Raw genomic sequence first — 19,821 nt, forward strand, 5'->3', positions numbered from 1 at the left:
GCTGTAGATTATGTAAGAGACTGAAAAGGACTTGGATATGCTGCAAGATTTATTTTATCTCCATAATACATTTTATAATATAAGATTTTAAACTGCTACTAATGTAATGGCACAACCATTGTACCCAGTTGCTGCCTTCAAATGGAACTTATACCGGCGGTTAATGTTAAAGTAACATCCATCAAATGTTCCACTGTTGGCTAACTAAATGATGTTTAACCGTACTATAGCAACTTTTGCACTGTGTGGTGACACTTCAGTTACAGGCATGCATTTTTAATTTCTCTTTGATATTTGGGCTGATTGGGTCCTGATGAATATAAAAACAAACAATTACCAGATGAGGATATTCGTTTAAAACAGTTCGATAGAACAGTAGCAGTATAATGTCCTCATAAGTGCATATCAGGCCCTTGTAGAGCAAAATTGAGTATTTTGGTCTAAATAACCCAAAATGTGATGTTCACATATGTGGACGCCAGGTTTTAGGAAGTTAAAGAACATTAGCTGTACCGCACGGTCTGTCGTGTTATTTGTCAGATGATTCAGTAAAAAATACTGCAAAAGGCACCAGCAGCTCAAAGTTTAGTCTCTAATTAGCAGGTAAATCTTTGCTCTGTATCAGAGGCCACACACCCAGTATTTCTCTGAAAAATTTGTGATTTCACTTAAGTCACTGCACACTGAAGACAAAGCTCAGTTTGAAGGCAGCAACTTGAAAATGAAACTTATGAAACAGTGATGAAAGCGTGTACCTTTCTTTCTTAGACGATGAGGAGGTTTCCTTAGTCATAGAGGCGGCCTGTCCTGAGGGTGGACACGCAGCAGATGTCAACCATGCTGCTGATGCTCCCGATGATGACACACTGAGCGTGGGCCCTGACATGCCTGATCTTCCCTTGGATGCTCCTCCTGACCCTGAGACTTTACCTGAAGCAGCCTCCGCACCCAAGGAGGTCCAACCCGCTGAGAAGGAGCAGGGTGAAGCGACGTCACAGGAGGAGCAAGGAAGTGTGGAAGAGGAGACCACGGTGAGAGAGGAACCCTTGACTCCTGAGCCTCAGGTGGAGCAGGCGGAGGGAGAATCTGGTGAGCAGCAGCAGGAGGGAGGAGAGGAGGGGCAGCAGGAGAAAGGAGATGTGGAGCAGGGAGAGGAGACTGCAGCCCAAGCCGAGGAGGAGGTTACAGCAGAAGGAAGAGAGGCTGTGGATGAAGCACAGTCAGAGCCACACTCTGACTGTGCCGTAGCAGAAATGACTCTCGATGAGGCCACTGCTGTGGAGGCTCCCCCCGAGGAAAACACTGCACCCCAGGAGGCTCCTGTAGGCCCAGCTGAAGGGGCCCCGCAGGAGGTTGGAGAGGGAGGGGAAAGAAGCTGTGCCCCCTGCTCCTGCCAGTCTCTCTTGTCGAACTACAACTCCAATGCTCATTCACGCCGTAAAACCCGCCCCTGCTCCCTCCCGGTGTCAGAGCTGGAGACGGTGATTGCCTCGGCCTGTGGCGAGCCTGAGACGCCACGATCCCACTACATCCGGATTCACCACCTCCTTCACAGTCTTCCCTCGGCCCAGCACAGACCGCCCAGCCAGGAGGAAGAGCAAAGTGGGGAAGGAGTGAATACAGACAGCACTGTGGAGACAAACAGCACATCACCAACACATAAAACCTCCAAAGAGCAGGAGGGGCAGGAGGATGATGAAGAAGAGGATACATCACAGTCACCCTCTCAGGTAGGGGCAGTAATGGGCTGGTTAGACACTTGCTAACAAACAGAAGATGTTGTGGAGTCATTCTTACTATGTGGTGTATGCAGTGGAGCTTCTTAAGCTGGAGTTCCCCCAAGAAGTGTTGGCAGTACACCTGTTTAGCACATATAGCATGTAAGCTAGCTTTTCTCGATCTTCTGTGCTCATACTGTCTCTTTGGTTTAGTGTTAGCTATAAACCAAAATGATCCAAATTAAATTGTTCCAACTGAATTTGAATAGCGTGCTGTTTATGAGACAGGGAATTGCCCGGTAGCACTGAGATCAGCTGATGTGCTGGGATTGCTCACACGATGCATGATTTTATTATTATTTATTATTATTAACCTTTATTTAACCAGGAAAAGTCCCATTGAGATTAAAAACCTCTTTTGCAAGGGAGTCCTGGCCAAGAGGCGACAACACGTTGAAATTACAAAGTTACATACATATTATAAATAACAATTACATTTTAAAAACATTTTTCTCTGGCTCTCTCAATCTGGACTTAAAAGCATTTAATGAAATAAGATCTGCTATCTTCCAGTCTTTTTGCATCATGTTCCATGTGAAAGGGGCAGCATAAGTAAAAGCCCTCTTTCCCAGTTCAGTTCTGGCAAATGGAACATTGAGCAATAAAAGATCGCTTGAACGCAGGCTGTAAGAAACAGTACTTCTCCGTGTGAGCAGATCGCAAATGTAGGTGGGCATTTGTCCAAGCAGGGCCTTATAAATAAAGATTTTGATTTATTTTAGAAAGCTGTGGCAGCATAAATCCTGTTCTCATTCTGCACTTAACATACTGAAGGGCTAACCCACTCATTCACTCTGATTCACCTCTGCTGAAGAGTAATAAAAGATCTGTGTCTTTAAACTCGTGCAGGTTCTGGGGTGTCCGGGCCCCTGCTGTCGGCGCTCGCTGCCCCGCAGCCTCTCCATTGAGCGCCTCTCTGAGCTGAATCAACTTCTGGAAGGTGAAGGATTTGGAGGAGGCCACACAGCAGTCAGGAGGATCTCCCCTTCCTGTCCAGAAAGCGAGGAGGGGGATTCCAGCAATGGAGGAGGAAGGAGGGCTGGCGGCAGCGCCCACAGAGCTCCAGGTGAAAGCGAGTGCGAGTTTTGTGACACCTCCTGCTACAGCACCTCGTGCTACAGCACCTCCTGTTACAGCACATCATGCTACAGCAACTCCGGCTATGAGGGGAGGGGGCGGTTTTGCAGCCACACCCGCCTGTCTTCGGTGGAGAGTAACCGGCTCTCCAGCAGCACTGTGTTCTCCTCCCAGGAAGAGGAAGATGAGGAGAGCGCCTTTGAGTCAGTACCTGATGGAAATCACGGCCCTGACGGAGAAGAGCAGGGCGGGGCAGAGAGGAGGACGGGCAGATGGAAGGAGACCAGGAGCGGAGAGCAGGGGGATCCAGCTGTGGCGGGGCCCAGTGATCAGAACAGCATCGGTGAGATTGTCTCAGAATAACTCTTTCACCTCCAGCTTTCAAATTAGACTAGAACACTAGGCAAGCAACACATTCAGCTTCGCAGGAAGTTGCCTTACCGGCCATATATAAAGTGAAGCTTTTCCCCCAATGCCTACTATGTTGGCCTATTCTTATAGAGACAAATACGCTAGCTCACGCTTCTCTAAAGCTTTCTTGTCTCATTGTCTGGCATGAGGAGAAAATTGACTTTCTTTTTTGTTGTTTGGCCATTTCTAGAATGAAATTGAACCCACAATGATTAATTTCCAAGACACTCAACTGGATGTTTTTTATGTTTCTTCTCCTTCTTTAGTCAGTACGATGACTTTTAGCTGTTCTAACACTGGTGTGTGGGTCCCTCCCATGGCTCCAAAAAAGCTCTGACATATGGGGAAGTGGAAATCCAGGGGATGTCCTGTTGAGCGTGTGGAATGATGGAGAGAATCATTTGAGATCTGTGAGTGTTGAGATGGGTCTCTGTGGATTGTCTCAGGCTCGTGTGCAGAGGTTCAGTCAGCTCAGCAGCTTAGGTTCAGCCGTGTCATGTTCATGAAGCATTGTTCTTCTGGGGGTCATAGCTGTCATTGGGGGGGGTTGTTTTCATGGAGCGGTGCCTCAATGTTCAAGTGAAGCCCAAATGAATACATGTTCCTACTAATATTCGTTTTAGCCAATTTAATGTAACTTTTTATCTACCAGGTTTTCACCGAAGGCTTCTGTTTACCTTCTGGGAGATTCAGGCTCTGCTTGTTAATGGCCCTCACTTTACTTCCTCAGAAAGGAAAATTCTGAAGTGACAAATTATTTAAGTATAAGCTGTAAACGTATATATTTAAGTATAAACTGATTGACTGTGTTTGACTGGATTTTTTTTACTATGTTGGTCATTTTTGTATATTTGTATTTTTTACATGACGTTGCCTGTAGAGAGTGAAAGCTGGATACACACACAGTTTTGCAGAACCCTGTAAGACTTCCTTTTACTAAAATGTTTTCAAACCCTCTGCAGAGTTCGATAGCTGTCTAGTTTTCTTCTTCCTGCTTGTTACGATTATATTCTTGCACACAAAGATTGTTTTTCCCCCCATTTTGGATTTGAATGCTCTTGGCTTGAATCTGCTTTTATCACTTCTCTGATATTTAATTTGGTTGTGTGATTATGGGAAACCTTTAAGTGTGTTTGGGTTTTTAAGACTTGGACCAGTACTTGGTTATTTATGCAATTTTCAGAGCTTGATGAAACCATGGGTTTCTCCATCCAGATCTGAATTTCTGTCAAGTGTGGGTGCTGTGTCGAGTTTGTGTGAATGATCTACAAAAACATATATGGGAAGATTTTGTGTGTGGGTGTTCAGCCTCCGCTAGCATGATGGAAACTGAGCAGAAGACCAAATAAACAAGAAAGTGAATGAGTAGTGCTGTGACAAGAGTGGAGTTTCCTCGGTTGCCTCTATTAGAGTGACTGTAACTAGCTAATCATAAGGTTTGATCCCTAGCTCCTTCGGTCTGCATGCCAATGTGTCGGGCAGCTTAGGATAGAGCATTCATTGTGTGTGTGACTGGATGAATGAGGCTGTAGTATTTGTGATTTGAGTGCTTAAATTGGGCAGACAAGCAATATTTAAACATAAGTCCATTTGCCATTTATTCTTGGACCAAGTTTGTGTTGGCCTTGTGGGTGTGTGTTGGACTGCTTACCTGTTATAACAGATGGTTTGTTACCCCGAACCATCTGGACAGTTGTCCTTGGTAACTCTTTGGAAAAGGACAGGCAGGTGAGTAAATGAACCATGTGTCATTCACAGGCTCTTACTTTCTATCTCACTTTTAGAATAACCACATCCACAACAATCATGCCCCTGCGCGTCCACAGCAGCTATCTGTGGGTGAACTGTGGGGCTGTGTGGGCAAAGCAAACCCACAGGTATCCCGTTTTGGCCCCAATTGGAGGCAGTCCAGCTTCAAAAACCATGTGGACCCCTTGTAGGCTAGCCCATGTGGCTCCCACAGCAGTTTTACCCTTTTGCGGTTTAGCCCATGCAGGGCCAATGTTAGTTTTACCTGCAAGGTCCCCATCATGGATTGTTGGGTCATTGAACCATAGGACCACATAAAAGATTGAAGTCGCCACTGTAGTATCCCCTGGTAGTTTGTGATGCCATGTTATTGTAAGGCCATGTTGATATTTTGAAACTGGATGTGATGGAGAGGAACACTGCAAGCCTATACAGGGGTTAAAATGGAATTTGGCAGGTGGAGGAACACTAATATCCAGTGCAGCAGTACAGAATGGCGGGAAAACAACAACTTTGAAATAAGACATAAAATCTGCTTTGTAAGCTCCAGCAGATTTAGGTATTTTCCTTAGATATGGGGATAAGCTGAACTGTGCTGCTGCTCTTAGGTTTGCTGGTCTTTGTGGGTGTAACTGAATTCTATAACATTTAAGCAGACAGATCAGCTTGAATTCAAATTTATGTCTGCTACCCTTGATTTAACATTGACCATGAGCACCACAGGCTGCTTTGACAAGTCCATTGTAGTACATTACTGTTAACTTTATTACCACACTTCAAACTAATGCTTTTAACTGGCAATAAACTACATTAAACTGTCATGTATTCTCATTTAACCTTTCAATAACAAAATTATATTACTTAAATTTGTTTTTTCATATTTTTAAAGATTTGAAAAACAATTTTAACTATGCCAGTCCTTAACTTTGAAAATTTCTAATCTTTCTCCTCGTTCTCTCTCTCTTACATCTGATCACTGATTACTGTCCTTGGCACACTTTAACTTCTGGGAAATCCAGCCTCTGTACCTTTAACTCCCAAGCATATTGTGTTCCAAACTGCACAAAAAGTTTGTGTTTTGTGGTATTTGTTGAGATTTTTGAAGCAATTATAAACATTACTTCATATGTGCTCACTCACTTCTGTAATGCTAGTCACCTCTGTGGTGAATTTCCATGATTAAAACTTTACTGCCATCTACCAGCATGAACATCAGCAGGAAGAAATGTTCCTCTGTCTTTACTGAACTGCTCGATTTGATTACTTATTAATTGAAGGTGCCAGAATGTTGTTTCGGATTCTCCTGGTTTACTTTAACTTGTGTGCTTTTGGAACTTTAGACTAGTTTTATTATTAAAATCTGTTTTTCCACTATAGAAACTTTATAGCCTGTAATTGGAGCTTTCTATAATCTCAGCCTATGAGAACCTTTAAGGCAAAGGTGATCCGTCCAGCTTTGCCTTCCAACTATATTTTACAAGAGGTAATGATAGACATTGGCCATCTCCACCCTAAAGCCCAAGCACTGAAGCCTTAAATCATCTCACCTCTCTTTTTTAATGTATATATATTAGTGCTGTCAGCGTTAATCTCGTTAAAGTGACGTTAACGCCATAACTGCATTAATGCGGCAAATCTCAATTAACGAGTTACACACAGTGATGCATATCATGGCCTTCCGTCACAGTCCTACCTCAACAGTGATGTTTCTGTGTTTTGCAATGTATGTACAGCCAGTGTGTACTCATGTTAAAGACATTTGATGCCTGAGCATCAGTGCTTCTCCTTGGTGATCAATGTTTCTTTTTTAGTGGAAGGAAAGCTTGCTCATTAATGTGATAGCATTTTATGGATTACATTTCCCTCAGGCTGACTCCAGCTAATCCTATCACAATCCCATCTCAAAGCATGCTATGTCTGTTTGCACTTCGCATTAACACACATTTTCCTTCATCCAGACCACATACTCACTCACCATTTTACCATTTTACTAGCTGATGGAAAAGCTGTTAGAGACTATTTCAAAACAGTCTGCAAGTAATAGTAACTATATATATATATGTAAATGGAGACAGCGTTTATTGTTGGTGGGGCAATTAGCTGAAAGACTAACTTCTAGCTCTTGTTATTGGTGCTGGTGGTAGAGTAGTTCAAAAAGAGATTAAAGGAATGTGGTTGGCAGATGGGCATGATTTGTTTATGTGTCTGCAGGGCATGAAAGATGTTCCAAGAAATATTTTCATTTTTTAGATACTCTTGTCTACCAATTTCATTATAAATAAAAATGATTTCGATTATAATCTCAGAAGTTGACATAACTGCAACATGAATGTCATGGTAATTTGGGACACTGTTGATAGTTTCTCTTTGCCAGCAAAAGGATTTATTTGACAGCATTTACTGACCAATACTCATAACATTTGAAAATTTGTGCTCAGTTCATGCCAGGCAAGAAACCAATTTAAATAAACAGTATCAATTCTGCCAAGACGAATGGTCAAATATCCAGTGAGAATTATGCCAGGAGCTTGTTTTGAGATGCAACTTGTACAGATTTATTTACACCCAATTCTTGAGTTGCTAAAGACCTATGCTGCACAGTCATTTCACCTTCCTATTATTAAAACCCAAAATTAACATGACATTCATGCTCATCAGTATAAGCACCTTTATGACCCCAACTGTATATTAAGCTAATGTAAAACTAGCAAGATAAAGACAAGTATCAGGTTCTCAAATTTAACAACAGGAAATGTTCTGATTCGAAAACAAAATGAATTTGTTATTAAAATTGTTGAGAATAAATATTCTTTTTTAACCTTTCATTGGTAAACTGACACATTGGTATTTCAGCTTTCACTGATTTTTCTTTAACCTTATTGATTTGATAAACAGTTACAGTAGCATTAGCCAAATATATGCTAACATTACATGTCATTAACTCTATGACATCTATATATGAAACATTGGGCATGTCTGTCTACAGCCTCAGTGTTCACATATCTAACTAACAACACATGGGGATTCCACATCTATGTGGGCAAAGTCCAGTTTATTCCCAGTCTTATAGTTGGTACAGAATATCCTTGGCCCTATGGTAATTCACCCCGTGCTGTTTCTCTAATGTCCTGTAGGCTCAAGCTTCTCCCCTCCTGTTGGCCATCTTCCAGTCCTGCGACCCAGCCATGACCTAAACCATTTTCCTGCTGCCACTGACCAAGCCTTACCTCCAAGTAAGAACCAACAGCTCCCAGTCTTACTCTGGAGTCTCATGCTAACACTCTGAGTGTTTGTGCTGTGTGTGCATGCCGCCACATTTATTTGCTTTCCAAATACATTCCTTCTCCTCTGTGTTTCTTATCATTGTCTCGTCTCTCCTTACGTACTCATCGAGCTTTGAACATACAGCTTCATACTGCTCTCTGCTTCATGGTACATGGTTGGAGATTTACTCTGAGTAGGATTGTTGGATGGCTCGCTGGCCTATACTGATAGGCTGTCAGAAAGCCTAAACTCAACCGAGCCGTTACATCATCACTGAGAGTCCCCAATCACTGTTTCCCCTGCAAGCACCATTTTTCTCACACAGTACTGTAAAAGTACTGTATTTGTAAAAGAGAAACTGCTGCTGAGTTTTTTCCAATTGTAATGTTTTTGTGCTTACAGCATCACAAACCTTTTTTGTTTCATTCATCCATCCATTCTGCTTGGTCTGATAAATATCCCTACAAGCCAGAAAAAACCAGCATGTAAATATGGAGTGAACTGAAAGCCTACAAAAAATGTGAGGAGTAATTAGTAATAAGGATTGTTTGGGAATGTTTTCCTGAGGACTATAATAATGTCAAATTTGCAATTTGCGCCATTGGTTTTTCCAGTGCTGTAGACTCTTTTTGGACCACACTTGACTTCCAATCAGTTGTCATGACGTCCTGCTCATCTGTGCACTGCTCACAGAGCTCACAGAATCTTTTATCTTTGAAAATCAGATATGACCATGAGTTAAAAGTATTTCATTTTGTAATTCATAAAAGCCACACTCTAGTTTCAATATTAATTCCTTCTTGATGTTTAGTATGTGGATTCAAGAAGCTTTCTGCAGACAGGCTGGATGTAGTGGTCTTACAACACATACAGTCAAGTACTATGTTTATAATATATCTTTTCTTTTGAAGAGAACAGGTGAGTGACATTATTCGATCACTAAAATCTGATCCAGACCACCTAGAGCCCAGAATAGAACAAGACTGTTACCTAGATTAGAGATACTAATTCCCTAAACACAGTCAGGACAGCTAATAAAGGCTGCTCAAGAGTGTTTGTGCGCGTGGGCAGGCAGAGCAGTCATGAAAAACAACACAGGGGTTTTTCGTCCTTTGGGAGCATTCTTCATCTTCCTCCTACTCCCAAAGCAGTTAGACAGAGCTGAGGAAAGCTGCAGTGGTACTAGTCCGACACGTTCACATTATCGCTATTAAAGGGCTAAACAAATCCCGGATGTGGCACTACAAGACTGATACTGCTGTCTATCCGGGCGTTAAGTCTGACGTCACTAGCCGTGTCTGGGTCTAAACTCTGCTGCAGGTCCATATATCAAACGATCACTATGGCATTACTGAGAGTTGAAAAACTGTCTAAAGTCTTTCATCTTTAATAAAATGATCAGCGTTCTGCTCTACCAGGTGTAACAATTGAGTTTAACATCCAGGCATCCATGAAAACGGAATTTATGACATTTAACGGAGTTAGAAGTTAGCAGGGAGTTAGCTCGCTAGCTTCTATCTAAATACAACATAGCATGTCCTGACTGCGGGGTTTTGGAAACAAATTAAAACGTACAGCTCTGTTATCACTTCCAGCATAAATGAAGACAGAAAACTAAACAGCAGTGACGTTTGTAGGGTTACTGAAGTTTGGCTAGCTGGTATATAATGATGTGCTACGTGACCGCTAGCGACACAGCTATGTTAGCATAATATAAACAAGCTAACTTTTTTTCCACTCGATAAAATGGTAATGGTAAATGGCCTGCATTTGTATAGCGCTTATCTAGTCCATAGGACCCCAAAGCGCTTCACACTACATTCAGTCATTCACCCATTCACACACACATTCACACACTGGCGATAGCAAGCTACATTGTAGCCACAGCTGCCCTGGGGCGCACTGACAGAGGCGAGGCTGCCGGACACAGGCGCCACCGGGCCCTCTGACCACCACCAGTAGGCAAACATGGGGTTAGTATCTTGCCCAAGGATATTTGGCATGCAGCCAGGATGCAGCCTGGGATCGAACCACCGACCTTCTGATTAGTGGCTGACCTGCTCTGCCACCTGAGCTACAGTTAAAAGTTAACGTGAGTGTTCTCGGTGGTCAGGAACAAATGTAATCGCATGGCAGGATGCTGTAAAAGGACCAAACTTCAGCCAGGAGAACAACTGAGATAATCCATCCACAATACGAGGTTAGTCATTCATATACTGCTGCATGGGCTGGGCTGTAGTTACATCCTAAGGTTTTAAAAACTGAGCTTAAATAAATGATTAGCGGTAATAAAAGCCGAGGGAGGTCAACAGTGATCACTGACTGTTTTAGGAGCTTTTTGAGATCAAATAGAAGAAAATACATAACATTAAACATGTTAACAACACAAAAGCCACATTAAACGCAGACTACTTTAGGCCCGGAAGCAGGATTCGTCACGTCATCACTTAACGACCGAATAGCTACATTTAACAACAAGCAGCAGCCTCCAGGGCAAAAAAAAATGAAGCAAACCTAGAACTGCCCAAAGATGCAGTTTCTGTAATTGCCACTTAAGGTTGGCTTCAAAGGCAAGTGAGTCCACATAAACCTGTGTTAAAATGCCCACTTTTAAAGCAAAAATAAACATGGTTCTTACAAAATACCAAAATCTATATATCGAGCGTTCCTCTTCCTACAAGCTGTGTTTTTTTTAACTCATTCATTTGAATGTTGTTAAGACTTTGAGGTATGACAGCTTTGATTGACAGGTTGATTCTAATAGCTGGTGTTTACTCCAAAGCCTCACTCAGAACTGAACCTCTTCTCTACATGTGTTTGGTTTTAAGGGAATCATCTTTCAGGTAATATGGACTAGAAGTTGGGTAGTAGTAGTTTCTTGTAGTCCTAAAAGTACTACTGAGTGCTTAATAAAGTTTGCCTTCGATATAGTTAGGACTATGTGGTAATAGCATTTAATATTTATATATAACAAACTGAAGACATTTGCTATCTCATCATCTGTCATTTGTCATGTCAGAAAGGACCTCACACCATTACACCTTACTCATCTTAGACATTGCTGTCAAGGGTTTGGCTTATTTCTTTGAATGTTTTTTTTTTGGTTTGATTCATTTTATATTTATTGCACCAGCTGGCAGTTTTCTTAGGATTGAAAGCCTTACCTTTACTCCTCCAAACAAACCTCTGGCAACTAAAGCACTCAACATTTGTCTCATCCATCCATCCATCCATCCATCCATCCATCCATCTTCTTCCGCCTATCTGGGCCAGGTCGCGGGGTCAGTAGACTAAGCAGAGAAGCCCAGACCTCCCTCTGGCCACCTCCTCCAGCTTGTCGGGGGAACACCAAGGCGTTCACAGGCCAGCCGAGAGATGTAATCTGTCCAGCGTGTCCTGGGTCTGCCCCAGGGCCTCCTCCTGGTGGGACATGCCCGGAACACTCACCCAGGAGGAATCCTTGTCAGATGCCCGAACCACCTCAACTGCCTCCATTCGATGTGGAGGAGCAGTGGCTTTACTCTGAGCCCCTCCTGGATGGCTGAATTTCTCACCCTATCTCTAAGGGAGAGGCCACCCACCCTTCGGAGGAAGCTAATTTCTGCCGATCCGCCATCTCGTTCTTTCACTCACTACCCACAGCTCGTGACCATAAGTGAGGGGAGGGGCGTAGATCGACCGGTAAATTGAGAGCTTCACTTTTACACTCAGCTCTCTCTTCACCACAACAGACCGGTGCAGCGTCTGCATCACTGCAGCCGCAGCACCATTCCGTCTGTTGATCTCCCGCTCCCTTCTCCAGTCACTTGTGAACAAGACCCCGAAATACTTTTAATCTCATCATAGATTAAAAATGTCTTCCAGAAGGATTTTCCTTTGTCTATGTGGTCAGCTGGAGGTTTTGTTCAAATTGTCAGTGTGCTGTATTTGGATGTAAGGTTTCTTACCGGAACCATCTCCATCAATAATGATAATAATATCTTTGTTTCCATGACACTGGTTGTTCAGGCAGTTTCGTTCCTGTGTCATGGCGGTTTCCTGGTTGTTTCTGACCATTTGGTTCTCTGAAGTTGCTGCACCTCCCAGTAACTTGTATACCTGTTAGCTCGGATGATTTTGGAATCTGCAGTTCTTAAAATTTCTTTGAGAGACACTGCTGGCTTGTTTAAATCTCCAGCACTCCATCCCAGAACTGCACAGAGTTTCTGCTATGTTTTACTTTACTGTGTGCTTGTCAGTCCTACAAGTGCCCTCAAACACACCTTTTAGCTGTTGTAGAGTAGAAGGTACCAGCTGTTGTCAATTATGGTCACAAGCATGGTAATTGTTGCTAACTAATGATTACATTTTATGACCTTGGCTTTGATAACGCCATTCTGTTTATCTCAAAATATCAAAAATAAATTTGAATTTGTGTAACATATTCTTAAGAATGTGCTTGGTACAATTATTGAGCTTTGAAAAGAGAGCAGGTCACACTAATTATCAAAATTAGTGTGCCCTAAAATTAGCAGCCAAAGTTTGGCATCCATGAATGCATGTACATTTCAAACTGTAGCTGTAGTTTATTAAATTAAACCTGCAAAAATAAGTAAACAAGGCAGCTGGATTTCTGTTACTTCTTTGTTTTTTTTGTCACTAGAAGACATTTCCAGTCTGGTTGCCTAGGTAACACGCTGACATATTTATCACCATATCATATGTCAATCAACAGTATCCTTTGCTCTCTCTGGCAGTCACTTCAATCACTTGTGTTGAAATTCAGCTCAAGATCTGCCCTCTTTGCTTTGCCAGCAGTTATTTTGCCTGCCGTTGCTTGAAGTCGCAGAATGCCATTGGCTTTCTATGGTGCCTGGTCGCCCTGTCACTGTGAATTGCTTCATGTGTGGACACTGGAGCTGTGCTTCCACCAATAACTTTATGTAATAAACTGCCCTCTGTCACCACAGACTGGGAAGCTCGGATTGACAGCCATGGCAGAGTTTTCTACGTGGACCATGTCAACCGGACCACAACCTGGCAGAGGCCGAGCCATGCTACCAAATGTAACCATGGCATACCTCGCTCAGGGTCCACACATCAGATGGAGCAGCTCAACAGAAGGTCAGAATAGGAACACGCAGAGAAAACTCCAAGTGTAAGACTGCAGCAGTTCTGTCTAGACCCGTCAAAATAAGATACATTTCTTAACTGCAGTGATTTATATTCATTGGTATTGCTCTGGTACCTCCGCCTGCTATGCAGCAAGCAGTAAGAATGCCTCATTATTAAGTTAGCATGGATGGAGGATCTGGAGTCCAGACGGTTGCAAAGAGGCTTGCAGATGCACAGTTAGTGTATGAAGAGAAAAGGGAGGGAAGTGGATCACTTGAGTGATCAGCTGGTGTGGGCTAGCACAGAGATCAGTGAATGTGGGTCGCAGGTTATAATGGACCTTCGTCCTGCCAGTAACTATATTTGCTTTACTTCCATAAAACATGGAAGGATTATGAATGAAGTGTGGAAGAGAAGAGACACTTGGTATCTTCTCAATGAAATGTACTTTATAGTAATTCGATTAAAATGACCAGAATACATACATTTCTTAATCAATTGGATTTTTAGTCTTTATCCATGTCATAATTTATAAACATAGTTTATAAACATTTTTGACAGAAGTAAATGTGTTTTTCTGTGTCAGATCTTTATTTTGTAAGTACATTAGTCAGATATATCTAAAATATTTGTAATAAAAATATAATAATGTACAAATTAGAAGTGGAAATATAGTGTAGCTGAAACTATCTATGTAAAGTACAAATTGCAGCCAAACCACCAGTTTGAACAGAAAGGTGAGGTAGCACTCAATAGTCTGAGCCTGTGCAGTAAGATAAACTAATGTGGAGTCAGGGTGACATCTGGTGTCTGGAAAAGGGATCGAAAACATGAAGTAGTAAATATGATGTGACATGAGACAGAAATGGACACTTTTGAAAGGTTCTCAGATTCCTGGCTGTCGTTTATTATGCAGGTACCAGAACATACAGAGGACTATGGCCACAGAAGAGAGTGGAGGGAGTCAGAGGACTGAGCGGAGCAGCAGTACTGAAACTGATCCTGACTCCACTCAGACAGGTACAGCACTGAGCCCTCTCATGCTTTACACTCACACGGCCTGCGCCTTTTAATACCACCGTCATTACGCATGAAAGACAAGTGTCCTGATGTGTGCTGGGTTATGTTGTGTAATTGTGAAGGTCCTGCCTATGTGTATGTGTTACTGCAGGTTCTGTTTTCTAAAGCAATGCTTTAAATGTTGTGGACTGATGCTATATGTATGCACTGGCACAGAGTACATGACATCACAGTCAAAAATCATGTTGTGTTAGCAACAGTTTGAAAATACCACCTATTCAGCTTGTCCTCCGCCTCCATCTGACACACTAGCAATCATATTCCTGTAAACCCTCTAATATTTTACATGAACATGGTTTATAATTCGCTCTTGTATAGTTGGGATGCTGAAATTACCTGATTGTCTTAAATGATGAAAAAAAACTGTAGCAGTTGCACTTTAATGTACATCAAACTGCATGGGTTGGTTTACAAAACAGTAATAAATAGTAAAGATTTCATTATATAAGCTTCCTAAATGGCCTGTTGCCTGTTTGCAGGCCCCGCCTCCCCTGTCAATCAACAGAAGATCAGCCATCTCCTCCAGTCTCCTGCTGTCAAGTTCATCACACACCCAGAATTTTTTACTGTGTTGCACAGCAACTATGTGAGTATAAACATACAAAAAGATACGTACAAGCACATATTATATGTTTATTGAACCAGGAGCCCTTTGTTGGGCTTTTTCACTGATGTGGATATCTTGCTGTCACAGTACTGTTCTTATCCAGGGTGAAATACTGTAGTATTAAGTCGTTTAATGGGTTTATTAAGAGTCCCACGCTCGATAATTTTTGGTGACTATAATTTGTGACTATAGGCAGCGTACCGGATGTTCACCAGCAGCAGCTGTGTAAAGCACATGATCCTGAAGGTGCGCCGTGATGCCAGAAACTTTGAGCGCTACCAACATAACAGGGACCTTGTGGTCTTCCTCAACAAGTTTGCAGATAGTCAGCTGGAGCTGCCAAGGGGTTGGGAAATCAAAACAGACCCCCAGGGCAAGGTAGGACAACTCGCCCACATGAATGCCCTTTCAGCAAATGTCAGCGCCTGATAGTCAGCAAGTCCTTGTGCTTGGAAATGTTGGTGAAGCGATACGTCATGGAGCTGAGAGGACCTTCATAAGCACTGTCTGTTTCCACCACATGGTGGTTATGTGAATTTATTTTACGATATATAGACCGAGGATGGCATTTAACAGTTGTTATACTTACGTGGATATTTAATGAATCCCAACAGTTCTAGGGTGTTCTTTTCTTTTTAAATGAGCATTACTGATCCATTTATTAATGCCAAATAAGAAATGTACACTTTCTAAATATTTCAATAGTAGAAAATTTGATAAAGACACTTATTTTGACGAAACTCTTGGCCCTGGTCAAAGTTGACCTGGAACGCACTGTTAAGGCATGAAATATGAACAGTAAGTAAGGGCTCATGGGAATTTCTATGTATTTAGACAGAAACAGGTTTTCAGACTGCATATAGTTGCCAGCATGACCCCATTTAAATTCAATATAGTAGCAGATTTATCTGTTTGACTTCTCTGACACACCGAAATAGCTTTGAAGACATCAACTGACTGAGTGCTCGCCAACCTGGTCCTCTTCTTTGATGCAACTATTTGATAGTCAACAAGATCACAGATCCATTGCACACGTTACAATAATTCTCGTTTTCCATTATGTGACTACACTGAACCAGCTCAGTGCTCTCCAGATTACCTTTGTGTATTTAATGCAAATGTTCAAGTTTGATTTATTTATTTTATGCTGGTGCTGCCATTAACAGTTGGAACCTCTCATTTTGAATGATTAACAACAGCAAAGAATATGAGTGTGTTTTCTGTTATCAATCAACATGTTTGCTTCAGTCCTTTTTTGTCTGTCTCTTAGTCTTTCTTTGTAGATCACAACAGCCGAGCCACGACCTTCATCGACCCTCGGATACCTCTGCAGAATGGCCGGCTGCCTGGCCACCTCGCCCACAAACAGCACCTGCAGAGACTACGCAGCTACAGCGCCGGGGAGGTACTCTAACCCATCTGCATCTGTCGGTTTACAAATACTCAGAAAATGGCAGCGGTGTCGGACAGGACCGGATCAGATTCTCAATTAGCAGCACGCCCTGCTCGATCCTGCTGGGTGGCAGCATTTGGGCCAGCTCCTCCCCTGGCTGGCCCGGTCACGGTTCCACCATGCCGCCTCCGGGGTTTCGGCACCAATGTGACACAGATGATGACCCTACCACACTTTTTGCTTTTCTTTATTTACTCTTTCCGCACGCGGTCGCTGTGCACAATCACACGGCTCGGCTGCAGCTTTTCAGGTCAGCCGCCGAACACGTGAACAACAACCACATTAGACAGACACAGACTTTTAAGCCAGCGAGGCGTGATTGCGGATGCTGCTCAGGTGCGTCACCTGCAGCGTCACCGCAGACCTTGCCGCGCGACAAGAGTCTGAAAAGACAAAAGAGTCATGTCTGTTTTTAACTTAAACAAGAATCGCTGGAGTAGTGGTCATGTCCTGAAACATTTTATTCCACAACTAGACGTCCAACGCCATCGTTATTTGAATAGCTTCTCCATCCAAACTGCCTCCAAAACTGAGTGGATGGGCTTTTCCACCTATTAGTGAATTTTCCTCATGTTTCCAGTCATAAGAGGAAATTCACCTCCTTTTCCAATTTTTCCAGATCAAAGCCCCTTAGTCTTTACTGAAGGACTAGCAATCTGTTTTGTTGGGAATAAAGCTTGAATAAGAAATAATTCAAAGTAGAGCACTGTATCAATGCACTGCTTATCAGTGTTCCTTATTTTGTTTTTCTCTGACTGCATCAAACCAAATTTTAAGTGGGGTCTCCATCCGTGGATTCGTTTGGCCAAGGCGCTGTTGCTTATTATAGCTTGTAGTGAAATATCACATGACATTTGGCCCTCTATCTTTCCACTGTGCTGGACGGGTTGGGTAAGATATTAAAACATTTATATTTGGCAGAGAATGAACGCAGTGCTCTTTAAAGAGCCAGTTGTAAAGTCTTACAATGTAATATGTTTATTTTGACAGCTTCTGCTCTTTGTGCAATATACATGTGAGGCTGAATAAGGGCAGAATGCTGACTCACAGGTGGAATGAATGAAAGGCTCACCTTTAATGACAGTCCAAAAAACATCAGGGAAAACATGGCAGCACAGCAGCGCGTCACAGCAGAGTACTGAGACAAACTGAGACTTCAAATACAGCCAAAAACATGAAACACGAGGCCAAAGGACCGTGACACATTCCTAAACAAGGATTCAATCTTTGAAATTAAAGGTTCAGAATTCATTGATACAGTATTATTGAGATTTGGGGGCACTCACCTCAAAATACTTCACTGAATCTGGACCCGTTTTATTTTCAATTTGGACTCTAACAAAATGGTAATTAACATATGTGCATAATTAACTTAAAAACCAGAAACTTTTTCACATATAAAACTGTAAAAATTAGCTCTGGGAAAAACATATTTTGGTACCTGGAGTATATCAGTATAACAACCGCGTGGGTGCCCCTGTCAAGAGTGCAAGAGCAGAAACGTGGATGACAAACCACTGCAGCAGAAATGACAATAAAGGTTGTTTTTCTCACGGTTACGGCACACTGCTCAGTGTAGGATATATATGCGCCCTTCTTCCCTTGTCGAGTCTAATCAGGAGATAAATAAAAAATGTCCACGACTAAATCTTTCATTATATTTGGACAGCAGTCTTATGTTGTTTTTGTTTCAGGCCTCTGATGTGTCCAGGAGTCGAGGGGCGTCTCTGATGGCCAGGCCAGGAAACAGCTTGGTAGCTGCTATACGAAGTCAGCATTATGCTGACTCACAGCAGCTGAGCGCTCCATGTAAGCCCATCACCGGCACATTGTTTGTATTTTTTACTGATGAGTCGTTCTTTTACCGTGTTTATGTCTGACTGCTTCTCTCACCAGCTTACAATGACAAGATAGTGGCATTTCTTCGACAGCCAAACATATTTGACTTGTTACAGGAGCGACAGCCCAGCCTGACTAGGAACCATGCACTGAGGTACGCTTTCTCACGTAAAATATCCGCCTGATGCCAGCGTCATTAACAATCATGTTAGGGTTTGTTTTATACGATTAAGAGACAAGTAGAGGCAACGATAACTTTGAACCGGACAAAGCTTAAAATGAGTAGATAATCAGCACAGTGTATTGGTCTCTCTGTCTTGGTGTTTTTTAACAATGCTTCATAAGTCCCTCTGCCTGACTCATGACTGCTGCTGAGATGTTGGAGGTGGTGGCATCACGCTGTCTCTCAGCAGCAGGAGCAGACAGACTGGTCGTACCTGAGGGAGGGATGAGATATCTTTAAAGAGACAAATTACAAACCAATTCGTTTCCCTCTCGATTGTTCAGGGAGAAGATCCACTACGTCAGGACTGAAGGAAATCAGGGAGTGGAGAAGCTGTCATGTGATGCTGACCTGGTCATCCTGTTAAGGTGAAGAACTTGGATTCAGGTGGATTCAGCTTCAAACCCAGTGTCTACTTTCACGCCACTAATCAAAGTTTTGCTTCTCTGCTCTGTTTCTTGCAGTTTATTTGAAGAGGAAATCATGTCATGTGTTCCACCTCACCCCATCCATCACAACCTCAGCTTCTCTCCTCGCTGTTCCCCCGCCTCGTCGCCACAGAACTCTCCCGGTAGGACTTGTTACCATTCCTTTAACGATGCTGCATCCTTTATAATGACTTCCTCTTTCAAATTCTCACTAATTAATTCCTAGCCGCAACTTTTATAGTGGCTCTGTGTCACAATTATGCTAGCATGTGCTATTGTCGTTGTTTTGTTTAGTTTTAATATATTCTTTTGACATTTATTTCATTTCAAATTTATAACCCCCAAAGAAGTGAGAAAAAGAAGTACAAGTGATGGGCTTTTACTTACACGGAAGGTGGAATTGGAAAGAGGGTGGAGGGTGCAAGAAAAGGAAACAAGAATTAAGAGAGCTGTTCTTTCCCTCTGTGCTAACTAGAGAGGGATCAAGCTGATCAGCCGTACCAAGAAGCTGTGGGAAAGAGTTGGTGAAGCTAAGTTAAGAAGAGGGGTGATGATGAGTGAGCAGCAGTATGGCTTCATGCTGAGAAAGAGCTCCACAGATTTAAAGTTTGCTTTGACAGTGTTGATGATGAAGTATAGTTACGGATGTCAAGCGAGCGCCTTAGGGCCTTAGAACACAGATAAGATTCATGAATGTGGTTAGTGTAACAGAGAAGGGTGCTGGGGATAGGGTGAGACGGCGCCCCCTAAAGGAAGCAGCTGAAAGAAAAAGAAGCACTTGACATTATAGTAACTGTGACATATAACATGTAACCATG

At 42.6% G+C, this 19,821-nt stretch overlaps 1 protein-coding gene across 4 annotated transcripts in view; it reads left to right on the plus strand.

Moving 5' to 3' along the window:
• The window catches only part of hecw1a (HECT, C2 and WW domain containing E3 ubiquitin protein ligase 1a), a 98,338-nt gene that overhangs the window by 64,707 nt on the left and 13,810 nt on the right, over window positions 1-19,821 (plus strand). For 2 of the 4 annotated variants that reach the window (XM_012915548.4, XM_024803755.2), the window contains 12 exons: window positions 769-1,730; window positions 2,628-3,198; window positions 8,150-8,248; window positions 13,229-13,382; window positions 14,290-14,393; window positions 14,933-15,039; window positions 15,253-15,438; window positions 16,331-16,465; window positions 18,208-18,322; window positions 18,410-18,506; window positions 18,860-18,943; window positions 19,040-19,146. In XM_012915548.4, the coding sequence (XP_012771002.2) occupies window positions 769-1,730; window positions 2,628-3,198; window positions 8,150-8,248; window positions 13,229-13,382; window positions 14,290-14,393; window positions 14,933-15,039; window positions 15,253-15,438; window positions 16,331-16,465; window positions 18,208-18,322; window positions 18,410-18,506; window positions 18,860-18,943; window positions 19,040-19,146 (2,721 nt within the window). The remainder of the gene's footprint in view (window positions 1-768; window positions 1,731-2,627; window positions 3,199-8,149; window positions 8,249-13,228; window positions 13,383-14,289; window positions 14,394-14,932; window positions 15,040-15,252; window positions 15,439-16,330; window positions 16,466-18,207; window positions 18,323-18,409; window positions 18,507-18,859; window positions 18,944-19,039; window positions 19,147-19,821) is intronic. The other 2 variants (XM_024803757.2, XM_024803756.2) reach the window with 1 other exon arrangement.

Source organism: Maylandia zebra, linkage group LG9 (genome assembly GCF_041146795.1).
Source record: "Maylandia zebra isolate NMK-2024a linkage group LG9, Mzebra_GT3a, whole genome shotgun sequence".
NCBI classification, from domain to species: domain Eukaryota; kingdom Metazoa; phylum Chordata; class Actinopteri; order Cichliformes; family Cichlidae; genus Maylandia; species Maylandia zebra.